The 22,199-nt window shown below is 36.3% G+C and overlaps 1 protein-coding gene and 1 long non-coding RNA gene across 6 annotated transcripts in view; one reads left to right on the top strand and one right to left on the bottom strand.

Moving 5' to 3' along the window:
- CNKSR2 (connector enhancer of kinase suppressor of Ras 2) overlaps positions 1–22,199 on the bottom strand; it is a 263,636-nt gene that overhangs the window by 23,625 nt on the left and 217,812 nt on the right. For all 5 annotated transcript variants that reach the window (XM_082375497.1, XM_082375498.1, XM_082375499.1 and 2 more), the window contains one exon: positions 20,873–21,419. In XM_082375497.1, the coding sequence (XP_082231623.1) occupies positions 20,873–21,419 (547 nt within the window). The remainder of the gene's footprint in view (positions 1–20,872; positions 21,420–22,199) is intronic.
- Positions 1–22,199, top strand: part of LOC309619973 — a 116,813-nt gene that overhangs the window by 58,582 nt on the left and 36,032 nt on the right. The window lies entirely within an intron of this gene.

The raw sequence follows: 22,199 nt of genomic DNA, 5'->3' as shown, positions 1-22,199 counted from the left end.
GGTACATGATTTTTGGATACTGATTAGTTAAAATTGGCAAGTACACTAATTACAATTTTTAGTAATAAAGGGTAAAGTGGTGTGCAGGGTTTGATTTACTTGAAAGAGCATATTAATGGTGATGTTGACTTGCTGTAATAAAACTTAAACATTTTAGTTTCTTTTATATATGTCTAATATATATACAGAAAAAGGAAACATTTTGCTAAATTTTAGCCTGAATTAAAATGATAGATCTGAGAGGCAATATGTGGTTGAGAGCATTCACTCTGCTGTCAGAATGTCTTAGCCTGAATCTCAGATCTGCTATTAACTATCAAGGAGTCCTGGATCATGTTATTTAAATTCAGTTTCCTCATCTAGGAGATGAGGGTAATAATAGTATTTACCTCTTAGGGTTGTTGTGAAGATTAAATGGGTTATATTAGGCAAGGTCCTTAGAATAATGCCTTAGAATAGTTAGCACTCATTAAAAAATGTTACCTATTATTTGTGATAGATTAATGTATTCAATAAGCCTACAAGATTTAAACTAAATGCACCATATTATAGATGTGTTAGCTTTACCTTAGGGAAGGCAACTCTATTTTAGTATTTTTTCCATGTCGAAAAATACCTTTTCTCTCTACGTGAGAAAAGAATGAAAGATTCAGATTTATGGGCATGCCTAGCTTTGCAGATTGCATTTCAGGTCCAGACTATGTAGCATACCTTTATAGAAAAGGTAAATCACTAAAATGTCTTTCATTCAACAGACTGGTATAGTCCACAGGAAAGATGAAAAGAGTTTTCCTAAGACAACAGTGAAAGTAAAAGGACAAGTACATATAATCCAATCATTCTGTTCAGAATGTCCTTGATATCATTTAAAATTATTTTATTCAAAGACTGGTCAGTTAATGATGTTGTAAACTTGACTAAAATGAATTGAGATTTACTTAGAATGGAGGTAGCAAGTTAAAACATCTTCAATTTTCACTTCCTTATAATTCATGTTCATTAAATATATTTCACCAAATAATTGAAAGATATAATAAACCATATTAATACAAATGGAACTTATTTCCCATATCAATGGGTGTTTCCCTCTTACCATTAGACAGCTTACTTTACACACTAATGTGGCAAAGTGTTCCAAAATTTATTTTTTTCTTCAAGATACAAACATAAAAGAGGGATATTGAAGAGTTATTTTGAAATAAGTGCCCTCTGTGTTGGATTCTTACTGTCAAATCCAAAAACACATATTTCAGCTTGTCATCATGGGGAACCGTGTCACCTCTGAAGTATTACAGCTCTCCCTGATTACAGCTTTCTCTTCTTCTATCTTTTCCACTGTGTCTAATCTTTGATCTAATTAAGAACACAGCCCCCCCCTCCTGCATTCACTTCCTTATCCAACCTGAACCACTCTGACTAGAACCCTCAATCTCCTCACCCTCTTGGATAGGAACTACCCATACACTTTCCAGTATTCAACTCCCGCTTTCTTATTCCTACCTGGCCACTGAGCATTGCTAGAAAAAATTGTCTATCCATGCCGACTGGCACCATTCTAAATTCGGGTTTTCTGACTTTTGGTTATTCAGGACCACTTGGCAGACCTCTTATTAGTGCTTGGTTAGCTCAATTTCCAATTCCCCATTGGGGTGCTCCAAGCTTCCATTAGATTCTTCAAGCTCTACTCTCTACCTGTGGATCTTCCTTTGAACAGATAACTATTTGCCTCCACATTTGTAGAGGGGATATAATAGCTTTCATCTGGACTGCTCAAATAGTTTTCTAACTGGTCTCCCCATCACTTGTATTCTCTCACACCAATACATCTTCTGTACTGCCATGACAGTGACCTTTCTGAAACTGACGTCTGATTACAGCACTTTGCTACTGAGATCTCCAAAGGCTCTCCATCATGTTTTTTGGGATACAATCCAAACTTCTGGGCATGGAATACCAGGACTTTTATAATTTAGTTCTTGCATAATTTTTGTCTCATCTCTACTCATCTATACTATATGCTGTATTTCTCTAAATTGTTCTTTGTTTTTCTTCATTTCTGCCCTTGCTGATGCTATATATTTTTTAACCACATAGAATGTAACACTTTTTTCTTTTCCTCCTGGTGAAATCTTTCATCAAGCTTAAAAGTCACACCCTCTCTGACACCTTGTCTAATTTCACAAGGTAGAAATAATGAAGACCTCTTAATTGCTTTCGTGGAACTTAACATGTTCCATCTTTTAAAACACTTAATATACTGTACATTTACATGTGGATGCTTTTCTCTCCCATTAGATGGCAAACTTACTGATTCTTTGATTTTTAAAAATCTTTGTTTTTCCTGCACTTAGCAGAGTGCGTTCTCAGGACATTGTGGTTGTTCTATAAATATTACTTAAATTGAATTGTTACTAAAATAAATTTAACTTAATGTCTAAGTATATGAGGTGCAAACTGAATAAAGTATTCTATTAAACAACTAGATAAAATGCTTTACTTCACTCGATCTTCCATTTTAGTAAGAAGATCTACTTCGTCTTTTTATTTATTTATTTATTTATTTATTTTTTATACAGCAGGTTCTTATTAGTTATCTATTTTATACATATTAGTGTATATATGTCTCTACTTCAAGTCTTTGATGTGAATTATGTGGCAGAGGGGGAAACCTTAGGAATATAGGTCACTGAGGTCAAAGAATGCCATTTATGGCACTGTTATGTCAAAGAAGAATGATCTAGACCTTACATGAAGTGATAGCCTAACCACTGCTAAAGGGTGTTTTCTTTGAATGACCTAGATTGTCAAGTTATTCACATGTCATTCATATTCAGAGTAGATGAGATGAGTCAAAATTTTACTAAGATTCAGGATGAGCTAGCTTTTAATTATAAATGTAGCTTATAACTACATTCTCAGAAGGTCTTCTGTTCACAGAGGCTGATTAGAAGGAACTACTGCAAAAAAATCTTATCACCTTGCTAACTTGGGAGAGATGTTGGAAGGTGTTGCAGCCAAATTACTTGATATGGGTTTATTGCTATGTCCAAAACTTAGTCCTTTAAGAAGATTTTGAATGGCTAGGTTTCTATACCACATGGATCAGGCAAAATAGATACCATTATAACACAACCACTAGTTACTGTTTTAACAGTTAAAAATGCCATATTATATATCGATTCATCTCTATATTTCTGTAAAATATTAAAAAATTAACAGATAAAGAGTAGCCAAAATTTACCCAAATATTTCAATGATTTACCTATTTGTTTATTCCTTTTTTTAAACTTTTAGAATATAACATGCTTTTACTTTAATAATCTTTTTGGAAAATCTAATTGAGATTGTTTTAATCCATTTACAATTAAATGAATTCTAAATGAATAAAAAGCATTCTCCAATCACTAAAAATACTTGATTTATTATAGTACCACTGGATCAATTAAATGGCTTTTCTAAAGATTCAGTCATCTTATTAGAGACAATGATAACATAGAAATTAGTATTCTACCTTTCTGAAACCTAATGGCTTGTATCACTCACACTTTCATTTAATTGGGCAATAACCACCTGAATTATGAGCTACTGGGTATAATATACAAGCTTGTCAGATATCTGAAATCTAAGACAAGTTCTGATTTTAGAGACTGAGCAATGAATAGAATAAAAGTTTGGCTAGGCAGACAAATTAATACATCATAATTCTACTTAACTTGGAAACCAATGGAACAAGTCATGATAGAAAACTATGAAAGGATTCCAGATTGCTCTTATTCTTTAGCCATAAGAATTATAACTTCATAGGCACAATTCTCATCATTTAAACTCCACTAAACTCAATTGCAGATACAATAAAATGTTCTTGAGTTTTTAGTCACTGGTCAGATATATGACCTGTTAAAAACATCCAGTTTACTGTTTTTATGATTTACCTTTGGGATGATAACCAAGCCCTGCATAGCAGGCTTCTGATGATTGTCAAGTAAAACAAACTGCATTATGTCCCTTTTCCTTCTTTTTCTTTTTTAAGCTTAAGATATAGTGTGAAATAGAATAGCTCTGCATTTAGTGAAAATAGTTTAACTGGCTGAAAGCCCCTAGTTTGATGTCAATCATCTCAATATACTAAAAAGATAGTTCTGAATGTCAGCAATGCATAGGACTTCTCTATATATTTCAGAAACTGAAGAGTGATTTGAAGTCACCAGTGGAAATATTACCGATGCTTAAACAGTGAGTCATTCATATAGTTTGGCTGTCTCATTATTATCGTTGGGGTGTATGTATTAAACTCTAAAAGCCCGAAAGTTATTAATAAGATCACTGCTCAAAATAATAGGTGGAATTGCTAAATTTTAGCTGGAATTATAGAATAGTTATTCCATTCCCTTTTTTTAGTCTCCATATTATAATTAATCAGAAATCAATTTTTGGATACCCGTGTCTTTCTTCTTCCAACAGCACGCAGTGTTTTGTAAGCTATAAATCCTCCAAATAGTTTTATTCAGTATCTTTGTAGCCTTGGTTCTATGACAATGAAGTATATGCTATAAACCTTGTTTAATACACATATGTTCAGTGAACTATTAGCAAAGTAATTTTTTAAGGGCTAAATCTCGTTTGTTCGTTAATTATTGTGTTAATTATTCAGATAGGAGAGATATATCACTATGTGTGAAAATATCAAGGAACATGGACAATGCAGCTCAACACTACTTTTCATTAAACCACACATGAAATCTTACCACATATTCTCTAAAAATCAAAATAAAAGAGATCATCTTCAAGAAATATCCTTGTCTTTTATAGACGGCAGCACATATCTAGCACTGGATAGCACATTATAGCAAGATTATCCAATAAACAGAAGTATGAAAGTGTCACCCCATAAACTGCTTAGAGCAGAAATTGGTAGTACAGTTTTTTACTACCAAGGTATTATTATTTTATATAAAAGGGCTTAACATGAAGAGGTTTGAATGCAGCTTGTTTCTGTAATTTGAAGCTACAGTTGATAGAAGATGTGAGTTAGTTACAGTGTAGAAATGCTAATTCTCAGGAACCACTGATTGCAGCTGACCAAGGAATATGGCTGATCAGGGATAGGACTCTGGGCTAAAAAAATAAGTTATTAGAAATCTCTGGTATTCTTATTTACTTACTCTTCCTAGGATTCTATAAATGGCCAAGGTCTGTGTGGTTCTAATACTCTATCCTGGCACATTCTGGTATTGACTGAATGATGTAAGAACAAAAGATTAAAAATCTTGCAAACTGTCCTAATGAAGTAACCTAATTTTTATAGCTCCGGTTTTCCAATTATTTGCAGAATAAAAAAACTGGCGATCAGCTTCTATGAAACCTTCTGAAGAGGAAAAAATATGAAACAATATAACCTGAGCTCCAATATTTTTTGCTTGTCACCAGTTTACTAACTATAGGATTTAATTCATTAAAAATGAGATTAATACTTGTAATTGCTGAGTGCATTAAAGCCCTGGTAATTTCATGTCTCAAAAATATAAAGAAATGAGTAAAATCTATTTGGAATCTAACACTGAACAACAGGGAAGAACTAAGTGGCACTCTAGACATGAATGGGACTAGAAGAAGCTTAATTGTTTTTGTTTTTTTCTAATGGTGAGGAGAGAAAACACATAGTCGGATACGGACCCTAGATGATAAGAAATATGATTTTAAAACTTCAGACAGGCAAATATAAACGTTGAGTGATCGGTAGTTTTAAAAAATGCAATTCTAGTAATACAAACATAAACTGTCCCAATGAGAGAAGGAAAGGAGATGCAGCTCCAGTCAAGACAGTTACAAGGATATTCCTTAGAAAAAGCTTTAAGAAGGATTTCTATAAAAGATGGAAGAGGCTACTATAAATGAACGAGTGGAAAATAATATCAATTGCTTGTAAGAAGAGTGCCAGGAAGGCAAATGTTCAGCTGAGGATTGTGAAAAAGCTGAAGACAGAGCTCAAAAAATTTTTTTTAAAGAAAAAAGAATGACAAAGGAAAGTGGAAGTATATGACTTCAATGATATTTTAGGTGTTTCCTGCAAGGAGAAAAGTCTTTACACTAGGAAGTTTAAAAGACATGCTTCTTGAGATAAGGGACTATCTTATCAAAAGACTCATTTTGTGGTCTCTTTGAACTAGTAGAATAATCTTAGGAACTGAATGAACTTTTTGGAAATTACCTCAGGGCCACCATCAGAATGCCTTGAGACTTATTGTTTAAAGAGAGAGTTCTCCTATCCAAACAAACAAAACCCTGCATGGGTTCTTCAGAGAACACAATGATAAACCTGATATAAATACGTGGTAAAGTTTTAGAATAGATTATTATTGGGAGGAGTTTCATTTTTTAATTTCAATTGAAGGACTAACATGGATTCAATAAAAATGAAGCATTTTAAACTGGCTTTTTTTCCTGGACAGTATCTCTAGGTTGGGAGACAAGCGGAAAGCCAAGGGCAGTATGCTTTGCATATGATGAAATTTTGCATAATATCTTTATGAACAAAGTGCTGTAAAGTGGACTCAGTGATATTACTATTAGCTGGATCCAGATAAGGATGTTGAATGACTGAATGAAATTAACGTATGTAAAATTTCAGACTGAATGCTTCACAGCTGTCCTTGCTCCTTTCTTCTTTAAAATGTTTTGTTACAAATGTTCTTTCCTTATTCAGTGAAGCAGTTAAAAACATAGAAAGGATACTTAGAACTTTGGAGGGTTATTCAACAACAGGAGGAATGATTAGTATCATGGATAATAAAACTAAGAGTCCAAACTTTCTTAACAGGATTGAATATTGCTGGGTGAAAAGCTGAGAAGTTAAAACTTTAACAGAAAGAAATATAAATAGTTGCATTTAGGTTAAAAAATAAATAAGTGTGGGATGCTAACTTGCAACTTGGTAACATATTGGTAACAATAAAAGCATCATATGAATCAACAGTGAGTAGGTTATAACTAAGGTAATCATGCCCACAAAAATATGTTGTCTAGATCACTGTAACAGTTCCAGTACACTTGGCCTGGAGACACTAAAGAGAAACAAGGTGTACAGATGTGGGTAACCAGGATCATGAGTTATCTAGAACTTATGCCACAGGTTATAAAGTTAAGGTGATTATATGCATTCAGCTCAGAGATGAGGCAACATAAATTATGTTTGATAACACAATTCCATTGAATAGTTTTGAACATGTACAATGTGCAGAGCACACAAGAGAGCAAAGGTGAGGCCATTATGCTGAAGAGAACCATAAAAACCTTAGAGTTAGAAGAAACCATCATGTTTAACTGTCCTGCTGGCTCAGGAAGCCCTGATTGGTAGCTGGTTTTCAGCCCCTTCTTAAACACTGAGTAACGGGGAGCCTTCTAAACTGACAAAGACCAGTTATTACAGTCATGGGTAAATGCAACCATTGGAATGTTCTCCCTCATATCAATCTAAAATCAGCATCCCTGTACCCATTACGTCCTCTGGAACTTCAAAGACTATCTCATCCCTGTTCCACATGTCAGCCTTTCAAGTCCTTGCTCTGTATTTTTCCAATTTTCAATGTCAAGATCGACAACCGAGTAGAAAATTTATGTCAGCTTTTATATTACTACAAGGAACACCTTTTAAACTAGAGCTGTCCAACATGGAATGCCCTGTCTTTGGGGGCACTAAGCTCTAAGTCCCTAAAACATTCAAGCAGAGTCTCAATAACAATTCTTCAAGTGAGTAAAAGGTATTTCCGTATTGGGTGGGAGGACGGATTATTTAAAACTCTAATTTCTATGGTGCGATAGCTAATTATTATGCATATTTACACATAGTGTGGCACATGTTATATGCTTACTCCAATAAAAAACAATTTATCTATTATTAAATGAATTCTTTACCTTAATATAAAGCATTTAAAATGGGTTTTATAGCATTTACCAGAGAGACACTACTCACAGTAACACAAGCAAACAAAAAAAGGTGTTATACATTTAAAGAAGATTTCAAAGTTAAGGCTAACTTTTCACTTAATGATTCAGCAAAGATATTCTACATTTGTACAGAATTATTTTTGTAATGGTAAACATCTTTCCTACCTCCAGTGCTGAGGCACAATCCTTCTAATTAGGTTAATAAAAGATTATCATGAGTCTTAGAAGCCAGGATGCTCAAGTCAGGAGATGGCTGCCCAACAACCACGTAGGGCGAAAGGGAGCAGAACACAAAGTGAGGGGCGGGGCTCACTGTCGGAGTTGGCAGTGGGTCACACTGCGGCCACACTGATTCCAAGCTGTCCCTCCTCCCTGTTCTTTTTAGAAAAGGCATGAAAACCCCTGTTTGTTGGCATTGTTAAAGAACAAGGAGAAAACAGCAGAGATGCCAGAGGAAAAAGAGTAAAGTTTAAGTTTAGTGGTATTGAAGTTATGGGCTATTTTTTCTCACCAAGAATCCTAAAGTGAATGACTGCTTTAAAATACCCATTTCATGAGGTTACAGAATAGACTCAAAATCAGGGCAACAATAACAACAATTTAAGGAAAATATTAAGAGAAAGGAACCAATAAAGTCATGGATGAGAAAATTCAGAGGTCTTAAATGAATAGGTCTTGGGTATTAAGTCAATAAACTCTACAGATAATTTATCAAAAGAGAAATAGCACAATAAATATATCAGATTCAAAATCATGGAAGATATGGTATTATAAATGTGGAAGAAAGTGAAAAACTCTGTTTAAAATGTTAAGGTTCAAATTTCCCTAAAATAGACATTCAAAATACAGTATAATTTTCTGTATTTGGTTAATAATAGGTTTTTCTGATAATCAAATTCCATATTAGTTGTACTATAAACCTGGGAAGCATCTTCTCAATCATCAAAGAAATATTTATCTTGTGGTCAGTATAGTATTAAGTCAGTATAATATCATGGCCTATATATAATGTTATACTGACCATAGATTGATATTTCTTTGATGATTGAGAAAATACTTCCTAATTTTATAGAAATCAATGGGGATTTTTAGACATCTGATTTGAGTTAATCAGCATATCTGAGTAACCAGGATGTATCTGCCCCAACCATAATGTTTAAGGAATGAGCCAAATCAGAAGTAGCTCTAAAAGTGATCTCATCCGATTCTAACCAGTTTTATAAATTTTGTATAAGTGATAAGTACCTTAAAGTGAACATAGAATACCTTGTGCTATCTCTCAAAGAATCATTTTTATAATATTATCAATTGGTTATTAGGGGAAATTATTGGCACAACGTAACAAAGAGGCTGCATACTCTGAACTATTTGCTCTGCTTTATGTTATCAGAAAGATTTTTCTTATTTTTCAAAGATTATTTACAAATTTTTGTTGTAAGTAGACTTATGGAAGAGCTTGATATACTCTTAGCATAGTACCTGGCACGTAGTAAATAAACAGTAAATGTCTCTTGAATGAATGAATAAATCCATGCTTAGAACCAATTAGAGTATATATTGATAACAGCAAACTAAAAGTACAAAATGGAGGTTTAGTTTACATTTTAGTAGGCTAAATGTAGATATTGAAATATTAGGGAATCCATGACTAAGAATGTTAAAGAATTTATAGCTGTGAAATGAATCCATGAGTTTAATAACTGTCACTCTTATTTTCAAGTACTCGAAGTTTCTGTGAAATAGCCTAGAAAGTTGATTTTATTGGTATACTCTGTGTTTGTAATAGAAACAAGTATATATGAAATTGTCATAGTACATACCTGAGACAAGAACTTTCTAGAAGTTCTCAAAGATGAGGTTTAAACATTTAAAATATTTTTTAATGACCAACTGTCACTTTTGCATTTAAAATACATAGTAATAGGTACTTTTCCCTTATTGGATGTTATATTAATGAGAATATTTTCACATTAAAGGAAAAATTTCAGAGTGTAATAGATTGAGCCATTAAGACCAAATATTAGGTCTAAGGTGCCTATGGCTAAACATAAGAAAGTCTGGGAGGCCAGAAGAATGGAACTAGTGAGAACGCTGGAAAAAAGAAGTAAGGGAGATGGTTTAGTAAAAGGTTTAACACCAAAGTCACGTGTGAAAAAACTCTGACCACCGGACACAGTGGTTCTGAAGCCCATCTCTGAGTTCTACATTCTGGCTTTTGAAGGCTTGACTTGCTATGTTTTTTAGCTAGTTGGCTCTGGCTTAGCTGCTTTCATCACAGAGCTTTGGGATAAGTCGACATTACTGGAAGACCCCCATAAAGGAGGGTGGGCAAAAGTCATAGAGCACTAAGGCATTAGGCAGGTAGGCAAGAAGCTTCTGACACATGACTATGAGTGTGTGTGTGTAGGGTGTAAGCGTGCATATACAGCCATTGTCACTTCTTCCTTCTCACATTTCTTCCATCGTTTTTGAAATAGTCAACATGTAACTGCTGCATTTTCTAGGGTGATATATGCTGGGATTGGGGCTGGGTTCTGAGGTGGTATGTAAATAATCTCACAAGACTGCTGCTTGTATTATAAACTAAGGTCACATCAAAAAATGTTATACAGCAGAAACTAACACAACAATGTAAAGCAATTATATTCCAATAAAGATGTTAAAAAAAATTTCTGAGGAAATACACTAACTTGAAACCAACTAAACCATACCTCACCTCGCTACTCACACTGAGTTACAGGAAAAAGACATATGAGAAAAACAAATTCATACAAGAATTTTTAAAGCTTTAACTTTTAACAGAAGTTACCTCTGGAGAATAAGAAGGAGAGAGGGTTGCTTTTCACTTTCATCACTTTTTTTTTTTAAACATCTTTATTGAAGTATAATTGCCTTACAATGGTGTGTTAGCTTCTGCTTTATAACAAAGTGAATCAGTTATACATATACAATATGTTCCCATATCTCTTCCCTCTTGCATCTCCCTCCCTCCCACCCTCCCCATCCCACCCCTCTAGGTGGTCACAAAGCACCGAGCTGATCTCCCTGTGCTATGCGGCTGCTTCCCACTAGCTATCTATTTTACATTTGGTAGTGTATATATGTCCATGACACTCTCTCACCCTGTCACATCTCACCCCTCCCCCTCCCCATATCCTCAAGTCCATTCTCTAGTAGGTCTGTGTCTTTATTCCTGTCTTGCCACTAGGTTCTTCATGGCCTTTTTTTTTTTTCCTTAGATTCCGTATGTATGTGTTAGCATACTGTATTTGTTTTTCTCTTTCTGACTTACTTCACTCTGTATGACAGACTCTAACTCCATCCACCTCACTACAAATAACTCCATTTCGTTTCCTTTTATGGCTGAGTAATATTCCATTGTATATATGTGCCACATCTTCTTTATCCATTCATCTGTCGATGGACACTTCGGTTGCTTCCATGTCCTGGCTATTGTAAATAGAGCTGCAATGAACATTTTGGTACATGACTCTTTTTGAACTATGGTTTTCTCAGGGTATATGCCCAGTAGTGGGATTGCTGGGTCGTATGGTAGTTCTATTTGTAGTTTTTTGAGGAACCTCCATACTGTTCTCCATAGTGGCTGTATCAATTTACATTCCCACCAACAGTGCAAGAGGGTTCCCTTTCCTCCACACCCTCTCCAGCATTTATTGTTTCTAGATTTTTTGATGATGGCCATTCTGACCGGTGTGAGATGATATCTCATTGTAGTTTTGATTTGCATTTCTCTAATGATTAATGATGTTGAGCATCCTTTCATGTGTCTGTTGGCAATCTGTATATCTTCTTTGGAGAAATGTCTATTTAGGTCTTCTGCCCATTTTTGGATTGGGTTGTTCGTTTTTTTGTTATTGAGCTGCATGAGCTGCTTGTAAATCTTGGAGATTAATCCTTTGTCAGTTGCTTCATTTGCAAATATTTTCTCCCATTCTGATGGTTGTCTTTTGGTCTTGTTTATGGTTTCCTTTGCTGTGCAAAAGCTTTGAAGTTTCATTAGGTCCCATTTGTTTATTTGTGTTCTTATTTCCATTTCTCTGGGAGCTGGGTCAAAAAGAATCTTGCTGTGATGAATGTCATAGAGTGTTCTGCCTATGTTTTCCTCTAAGAGTTTGATAGTGTCTGGCCTTACACTTAGGTCTTTAATCCCTTTTGAGTTTATTTTTGTGCATGGTGTCAGGGAGTGTTCTAATTTCATACTTTTACATGTATCTGCCCAATTTTCCCAGCACCATTTATTGAAGAGGCTGTCTTTTCTCCACTGTATATGCTTGCCTCCTTTATCAAAGATAAGGTGACCATATGTGCGTGGGTTTATCTCTGGGCTTTCTATCCTGTTCCATTGATCTATATTTCTGTTTTTGTGCCAGTACCAAACTGTCTTGATTACTGTAGCTTTGTAATATAGTCTGAAGTCAGGGAGCCTGATTCCCCCAGCTCCATTTTTCGTTCTCAAGATTGCTTTGGCTATTCGGGGTCTTTTGTGTTTCCATACAAATTGTGAAATTTTTTGTTCTAGTTCTGTGAAAAATGCCAGTGGTAGTTTGATAGGGATTGCATTGAATCTGTAGATTGCTTTGGGTAGTAGAGCCATTTTCACAATGTTGATTCTTCCAATCCAGGAACATGGTATATCTCTCCATCTATTTGTATCATCTTTAATTTCTTTCATCAGTGTCTTATAATTTTCTGCATACAGGTCTTTTGTCTCCTTAGGTAGGTTTATTCCTAGATATTTTATTCTTTTTGTTGCAATGGTAAACGGGAGTGTTTTCTTAATTTCACTTTCAGATTTTTCGTCATTAGTGTATAGAAATGCAAGAGATTTCTGAGCATTAATTTTGTATCCTGCTACTTTACCAAATTCATTGATTAGCTCTAGGAGTTTTCTGGTAGCATCTTTAGGATTCTCTATGTATAGTATCATGTCATCTGCAAATAGTGACAGCTTTACTTCTTCTTTTCCGATTTGGATTCCTTTTATCTCTTTGTCTTCTCTGATTGCTGTGGCTAACACTTCCAAAACTATGTTGAATAATAGTGGTGAGAGTGGGCAACCTTGTCTTGTTCCTGATCTTAGTGGAAATGGTTTCAGTTTTTCACCATTGAGGACAATGTTGGCTGTGGGTTTGTCATATATGGCCTTTATTATGTTGAGGAAAGTTCCCTCTATGCCTACTTTCTGCAGGGCTTTTATCATAAATGGGTGTTGAATTTTGTCGAAAGCTTTCTCTGCATCTATTGAGATGATCATATGGTTTTTCTCCTTCAATTTGTTAATATGGTGTATCACATTGATTGATTTGCGTATATTGAAGAATCCTTGCATTCCTGGGATAAACCCCACTTGATCATGGTGTATGATCCTTTTAATGTGCTGTTGGATTCTGTTTGCTAGTATTTTGTTGAGGATTTTTGCATCTATGTTCATCAGTCATCACTGTTTTTTAATTAATTAATTAGTTTGTTTATTTAGCAACAAGCAAGTTACTACTTTTCAATTAAACAATAAAAGAAAAACATGTAGGGAAGTTTAAAAACTTCCAAGGCATGTTTTATGGTACATTCCTATTATGTTTTTAACCTACTATCTTCCAGTAGTTGGTAACCACAGGAGGTAGACTTCATATGTAGAGGGAAAAAAAGGAGGCATTTGTGACCTTCAGCTTTCTCTGGCAAGGGTGACCAAGGTAAAAGGAGTCTAAACTTAGAACAGGTTCTCATAAAATGAGCTAGAACAAACTCTGCTGAGAAACTGACTATGTGCTACCACTGATCTGAAGGAAGTGGTTTGCCTTTTTGATGTGTGAAAATAGTAACGAGTAGCAGTATGGCTGAATCTAATCATATTTCTTGGTAAAACAAACTGTAAATCATAACTTGTCTTACCTATACTGGTGAGGGGTTGTCATCCTTTTATGTGAGCTTTAACTCTTATCTGTCCACATCTTCTGCTGGTATGACTGTAGCATCTAGAATTCATTCTTTTGCCAATTGAATCTGGCTTCATTACTTATCATAAAACTTCTGAGAACATTTTCCTGGCTGATGCGGGCTATTGGTTATTCGTTAAAGTACAAGTTGCAATTTCAACACGTTTTACAAATGAATCAGGATGAAGCTAGGTGATGAGTGACTTCTGAGGGAGCCAGACTTCCTTCTATTGGCAGCAGATTTTGGTAGGAAAATCAACTGCCTAGGGGTGCTGGAAGATCCAGTTTCTAACAATGAATTGCTTATCTCACATGTCATATTCTGTGGCCTTCATCTTTGAAATGGGAATAGAACAGTAAGAAAATGGTTTCAGCATAGAGAAAGTGACTATAAATGAGCCATAATACAAAGATCAGTGATTCTAGTTATTAGTATCCTAGCTCTGTGGTACCCAGCATGAAGAGGATATGCTGAACACATGCAGTCCTGTCCTCCCCTTTACAAAATACCCCAAATAAAGAATTTTGCCATGTTTTGACTTTATGTCACACAATGAATAAAAAATAACTTTAGCTTTAACTACTATATAATAAAATGGAAAAGAATAAGTGATAAAAGGGTTTAGCTACTATTCATTCACTCACTGACTCATTCATCCAGTAGTGCCTGGCCTACTATGGGCCATATAATGTTTTAGGCACTGGGTATACAAGACAGGAATAAAATCCCTGTTCTTAAGAAACTTATACTCTGGTGAGTGGAAATGGAAAATAAATCAGCAAACAATATTTGATATTATACACAAATTGTAAAGCTGCGAAGATTATAAAACAGGGTAACATACTCAAGGATGAATAGTGGTGGGGTAGGCGGGAGAAGGGGCATCTAGGTCAGACCAGGTGGTTAGGGTAGAATTCTCCAAGGGGAAAATATCTGAACCTGAGTGGCAAGGTCTATAAATACATATTTCAATAAATATATATGAGAAGGTTATTACTATTTGGAATACAAAGTTTCTTTTGAGTTCCCAAATGTCTAAAGTCAAAAAGGAAAGGAAGAGTGAGTGATAATAATGTGAAATGAGGGACATTTCTATTTTAGCTCCTAGAGCACAGCTAATATATTGTGTTGAAATATACAAAATTGCTGATATTTCATCATTTTGAGCTACAAAAACCTCAATTCATATGGTTCAACTCAGTAGCTGGAGCTGAACAAAGTTAGGTCCTGTAGTCAGGTAAGTGTTATTTAGTGAGGTTTGCCAGGACTAATTCACTATTTAAGTATTGTAATTGCCCTTTTTGCTTAAATCCAAATCTGTATGAAATCTACATAAATTACATAATTATAAAACATTTATTGGATAGACTTACAGTGTCAGAAATGGAAACTAAGGGCTTTCTGGCATTACCTCATTTGATCCTCACACAACCTCAAAAGGTAGGTACTGTTACCACATCATTTAACAACGAAGCAATTGAGGTCTAGAGGTGTTAAATAATTTGATCAGTCATACCACTTGGAAGTGGTAGAGTGACAAAGCAAGGATGTGATCTGAGGAATGTCTCCAGAGGCTGTATTCTAACCTCTGATCACTTAGTGTTTATAGGAAAACATGCTTATTCATTTCAAAGGTCAACAATAATTATATCTAACTTGCTATATTTTCAGGGTTATATAATATATACCCCCCTTTTGTTATCTAACATTTCGTTAGGGCCAAGACTTTTAAATGATGTGATCTGGGGTGTATGTTTGCATATACACACTGAAAGAGTGAAACATTACTGGAACAAATATATTTGAGGATATAACATACATAATAGTAGAGAGGCTCATGTACATAGTAATGATAGGCAGTCTGGTATACTCCTTTTCTTCATGATCTTAATAACAAATCAAGGTTAGTCTAAACTCATAATCATTCCATTTCCCTTGCTGTTTAGGCAGGGGCATATGATGCAGCCTTGGCCAATGAAATCTAGGGCCAAGTCTGCCAGAAGGATCCAGGAAGTTTTGACTTTACAAAAAGGAATAAGAATACGGCCTGGTCTTTGGCTCCTTTGGATGCTATCTTATGAGAAGTGATGCTCAGAGCTGCTGGCATTACAGAAAAGTTAACTGAGTCCTGACACTGCAGAGCCATGACATTTACTCCAGAACAACCCCACCTCTGAACTTTCAGTAAGTTAGATAATTAGCTTTTCCTCATTATTTAAGACAAAAAGCAAGGGAGGTGTGATTAAAAATACAACCTGTAACCAATATTGAAATTATAGCTACATTCTACTTTATATCCAGTCTTTAGTGTTTTCTGTCTCCCTAACAACCTTTCTTCAAAATCAGACAATACAGTATTAAGAGAATATTTGTTTACTGCTTTCTAGATTTTTCCTTTTTTTTTTTTTAATATATACTTGTTACATAACCAGCGAAGAATGGTGCCCTTAAACTTCACAAAAGTGACATATTTAAGGTTCTCTACTATTCTTTCTCTGACTTTTTGGTGCATGTCTTTTTATTCACATTGCTTGTATATCTTTTCCATCTATTCCCTTTAGACCTGAACTATAATTTAAGATATTATTGATGATTATGCTCTTCCAAACTCTTTGTGCTTGAACATAATTTATCTAGACAATAAATAAAACAGTAAAAAGTGCTGCAACATTTTTCTTTATTTTCAGCTTGCTCCTTTTTTTCCTTTAACACAATTCCATATTCGGGGAATATCTTCCCCTGGCCCACATACTTCCTACCTGAATGTTCTTAAAAATAAAACTCATGGCTTTTAGAAACTCTTCAGGAAATTACTCTAAGACCCTTAAAATGACTGAAGAAGATTAATCTATCTTCTTCTGCACGATATTGGTAGTCATTATCTAGGCTCTCTGCCTATATAATTTAAGATATTAGGGCACTGAGGTGCACATTTTGTACAGCTCTTAAGTTACCGATGGTGTGCAATGGATGTTAGATTTAAAAAAATAAATTTAAAATACATTTCTTGGCAGATTTCATTTTGAAAGCATCAGTAAATATCTTAGCCAGATAACCTGATATGTACTGTAGCTACTAGGTAACGTTTTATCTTCCCCACCCTCAGCCCCCTAAAAAAAAAAAAAAAAACCCTAGGTTTTGCTTTAGATTTCTAAGACCAAGCTAATAAATGTGTAAATTAAGTAAGAATGCTGATAGGTTATCCCTAAGGCAATGAAAAAGAGCACATTATAACTTCATTGAGTACATGGTGGCACCAAGAATACATGGCTAGAAAAGAGGACTCTTTTAACTGCCAAGAGGGAAATCAGCAGGATTAGGGGATAAAGCTTTCAAAAACCTCATCTAAAACTGCCTAGTATGGCAAAGGAAAGAGAACTATTAGAAGCAGACTTCAAGCTGCATTAACCAAAACCGTATTTTAGTGTTATGGCAGATGATTTCTGAATAAAGAATAAATATAATATCTTTATATTTTGTCCCACACTTTTATGATTGATACTCCTTGAAAGCTGCATAGGCTGACACAATTTATAATTTAATTTCACTGAGGTATTATAAGGCCTATACCTCAGGCAGCTTCGAAACTGCTAATTGGGATAATAGGAAATTAGTTGTCTTCTCCCAAATGCCAGTGAAGTAGGTCAGGATAATTAATATTCAAGCTGACTTTTCTGTCAAAGGAAAACACAACAGGTCTCATCTGTGTACTTTTAGTATCATCCACTTTAGACTAAAAAGAGTTCAGCCTCAGAAAAATCACAGTATGACTCAGTTAAAGAACTGAATTTCAAAATAAGACAAAAGGTAGTTCAACCATGAGAACGGAGATTGAAGTATGCTCTAAAGAAGACTACATTTACACCTCAGAAGCAGGGCCAAATTCCACCTGTACGAAGAAAATGAAAAAACATCTAGGTCACAGATTTAGGTACATCTTGCTTCTTAGATTGCTCTGTAAACTCATAAGCACTATATAATATAGATCACGAAAGGGGTTTGGTTGGTGACGTAATTCTTCACCCTTAAAGCTGAAGATAAGCTATATTTTCATATTTTCTCCCATGGCTCCTTCTGCTCACTTGCCTGGCACTTCGTATTTTTAATTTCTTGGCAAACTGAGAAAAATGTTTGGAGCTAGGGACGTGAAACTTATTTGCTCTGCAGGTCTGTACTTGATTAGTGCAAATTCACTTTAGTAGGTCACAGTGCATGCTGGCCTCGAGCAGGACAGTTAGTAACACACCACTGCTGGTCTTTGATTCTAACAAGCACGGGAGCCTGCTGACCGGAGCGGTAGCACAGTGGGAGCTCCGGGCGGAGGGCACGCTGTAAGTGTGCTTCTTTCCCATGTATAATTTTGACCCTACTGACAGAACACCAAACAGCTTGATTTGAATAAGCAGCCTGGAATACTTACTCCTAATGGCCGACTCAGAGCAGTCATGAACAAGACACTCCTTAACTAGACCTTGAAGATTCTTTTGAAAACACTGATTTTAGAGCTGATATTTCCCAAAGGAGGTGCTCATCAAATTGCACACTCCTAAATATTAGAAACAGTAATGCAGAAAAACCATCATTGGGAAGGCGAACATGTACTCCATTAAGTTAAGAAGCATCTTCCAGGCAAGCATGAAACGTACTGCCCTGTTGAGAATGGTTTAAAGGACACTGAGACATCAAGTGGCAAGATTATAGAAAAATACCCAGAAAGAAATGGGGCCCTGCAAGGTAGTGCAAGGCCACCTTTAGTGAAACAGATCCGACTGAAATAACGCGAACTACCCCACGATATCGAACCGCAAAGACAGAATGTGCAATAATACCAAGTTTACCGACACACTTCCTAGGGTGGTTCTGCCTTATCGCAATCATTCCACAAAGAGAGAGCCTGCTGAAAAAGATGGAAAGTATTGAATAACTGCCCACTTGACTCATTTGGGAACCTAAAGGAAAAACCCACCAACTTGGGAGTACATCTGTATGGCTAAAAATACATCCAATCAACAAAACAGCAAAAAACAGACACTAGAAGAAAAAAATAATCGAACGCCATCTAACTAGGGATGCTCTGTGGGCTAGTGGAGCCTGAAGGAAGGGTGAGCCCAGGGCTAGGTTTGCCTTTCAGGTCCTAGGGCACGTATTCTCCATTCTAGTCCTCCCTACACAACGCCCAGGAGGAACTGCTAAGTATCTAGCCAGTTGAAAAAGACAGCCTCAAAGACTTGTACCCGTGGCAATGATGGAATGTGTTGTGAACAGGATTCTCTATTTCAGAGGGTTGTGCCTAATTTCAACACAATTTATTTTAAAATGGCAGAGATGAAGTATTTTCCCCAATGCGTTTGTAGAATGCTGAATAAACCTCACATACTTAGTTGTAGCAGTTGTGCAGCACCTGGACAACAGTGGAAAGGAGGTTTCTAATGCATCCTTAGTTAAGTTTTAGGAAACAACTTATACTAATCATCTTAATATTAAAAATATATTATCGTGCTTGCCAGAACTCCTACAGAGGCCTAACAGGGTTCCTAGATCTTTCCTCCACAAGACTCTTCTATAATTTCTAATAGACGTGAATGTTGTGAGGGCGTGGCAGGTCATCACCTTTCCTGAACCAACAGTATACCTTTTATAAGGCTCCTCATGGAGATTATGGCTAAAATATACTTTACATGGAAACTGCTTTAACATATGAATTTTATTATAAGCAACTCATATTTTGATAGTAGAAAAGGTCCACTGTATTTTCTTGTCGATTATCTCCAAAGTAACCCTCATTTTAAATGAGCCAAGCTTCAAATTGACATGAGGCTTCTGACCTGCTGGTAGCCTGTGAGCTTTGAGTTGTTTTTCCAGTTGTAAAGAAGAACTTACACTAATATACCCTGTAATCAAAGTCTCCATACTGTGTGAAATGGGCCGAAGAATACAGTCTGTTTGTATCCTTTAAAAAGAGAAGTCTAATGCCCTAGTGGGACCAAAGCAGTAACTGTGGTTTCATCAGCACCGGCTTGGGTCATCTGCACTAATTGGCCCATACTTCATTTTGAATAAAGAGATTTCATACTATTTCTTCTATACTATTTTTGGGGGTATTTTATATTCAAGTCTTATAGCCAGAACTAGATTTTCTTTCTAAGTAAAATAACTGAGTTATAGCCTTTCTCTTAAACTAGCCTGGGTTTCTGGACTGGTATATCACATTAGTTATAAACAGAAGCTTGGTATGGCATGTTGGATAAATAACTTGATAACTAGTAAACATATTCTTTTAATGCCAATCAGAGGGTTACTTAATGACTTGTCTCTCTCAAGAGTTGATTCACATAAATTGAGCTTTGCAATCAACATACATACCAAGAAAGTAAATGGATGCTTTTGGCAAATTGGTTTCTAGAAACAGATTCTGCTATTTGAAGTTGATAGAAATGCTATGTAAAATTTCTTCTTCGAAAAATTCTTTTGGATTTTTCCTTTCAATCTTCTCATGGTGAAAAGGGAAGTTTTATATGTACGTATGTGTGAGTGTGTGTATGTGTATTCACTTACTTATTCAACCAAGGTTCTGCTAACACCCTGCTTGAAGCATTTATAGCTTCTTAACCCAAACTCAGGGGGCAACAACTGTGGACCAAAGGGATGATGCATGCAAGTGAGAAGAAAGTGGATAAGAGGAGGAAGAAAAACAAATGAATGCCATCAACCTTAAAAGGCAGATGGGCCAAAAAAAAAAAATTATTTGCTCTAGCTGTGGGTGTCCTGGGATGTAGGCTTCATTACTCATCTTTTTTTCCCCCAATTTACTCAAGTTCTGAAAGTGGGACACCAAGGGATACCTGACTTCCTATGCAGCAAAACCATTATTTTAAGAAAAAAGGGAAACAAAATTCTATTTTCTTAAAATAAGAAGTCTGAAAAGGTTAGGAATGTGTGTATACAGGCTGAGAATCTCCATCAGCATACTTACTTTTGTCTCCTATGTTTTCCCCTGCTGCCTCCCCTTCCTCCTCCTCCTCCTCCTCCTCTTCCTCCACCTCTGTGGGCTGCACGTCATCCTGCGGGTCACAGGCACTAACCGGCGCGTTCAGACAGCAGTGGTTGAACCCGCTATCTCGAGGCAGAGTAAAACTTCGAGGCTTGCCCCCGTTTCCATTTAACACTTGCATCCTCTCGCTCTCGGCTAAGGGGTACGGCCCATAGTGATCCTGTAGGTGGCACTTCTGAGTTGGAAGGGTGGACTGCCGCCTGTGCTCTGGGGAGATGGCCGCGGAGTCAGAGAAGACGGAATCCTCCAGGGGCAGAGTCTGAAGATAGTGTAACCCTGAGCTCGTCAGGGGCGTCTCGATTAAATCCTGCCAGGAGCGGCGCTGACTGGCTGTCTTGCGAATGGGGGACACCACACTGCTCCCAGTCAGTTCCTGGCGAAACTCCTCATGGGAGGACTGCGACTGAGAGGTCTCTGTCGAGGAGAGCCGGCTGTGTTTCGCTTCCACATAAGGACTGGCACAACTCATCTGTGGAAAGGAGCCTCTGATCAGTCTCCACAGAAATAGCAGACCATGCCTGTCACCAAGGAACACATTTGATTTCCACCATCTCAAAGTCAGGCCCCAGCTGACACTTTAAGAGACTGAAACGTGGATGTATTGAAATATAGCTACGCTGGGCTCTCGTGAAAAATGTGACATACTAGTGCAAACTTTTACAACAAAGTATAAGGCAACGTGAGTGCCTATGTAAGAAATATTTAGCAACTAAAAAGAAAAAAAAATCCTAAGTTTTGAAATCTCTATGCATTCAAAATCCTGAAGAATTGTTGCCAAATTCGTATTTCCAGATTTTATGGAGTCTGGGGATGAGAGCAAGGAGACAGGATTTTGGATGTGAAAACAAGGTGCCTCTAATCGGACACAGGCCTTCCTCTTCTTCATAGGTGAATGTCTCCTCCTAGAGTGTCAAGGATAAGCTTTCTTATAGTCTTGTCAGTTCTGTGGCACTTTCTAGAGAGTTAAAAATGTAGGAAGGATGAGATTACACCCTGATGGGAATTAGCATTTGCCTTGAGCATAGCCACTTCAGAGCACATAAACACAAAAGAAAAATGGAATATTCTTCTCCTTGGAATTTAAAGTTTGGGAATATATGTTACAGCACAAAGCACAACCAAGAAAAAGGACAGGCATCAAGTGAATGCTATAAAAGACTTGCAGGCACCCCTACCGGGACAAGCCTTACTCTAGCTCTGGGGGCTAGCAGACCAGCCCAGGCCCCTTCCAGGCAGGAGGAGCCAGATT

Source organism: Balaenoptera borealis, assembly GCF_965194805.1.
Source record: "Balaenoptera borealis genome assembly, chromosome: X".
NCBI lineage: Eukaryota > Metazoa > Chordata > Mammalia > Artiodactyla > Balaenopteridae > Balaenoptera > Balaenoptera borealis.
The sequence above is the reverse complement of the archived record's forward strand: the minus strand, read 5'-3'. Positions and strand labels throughout refer to the sequence as shown.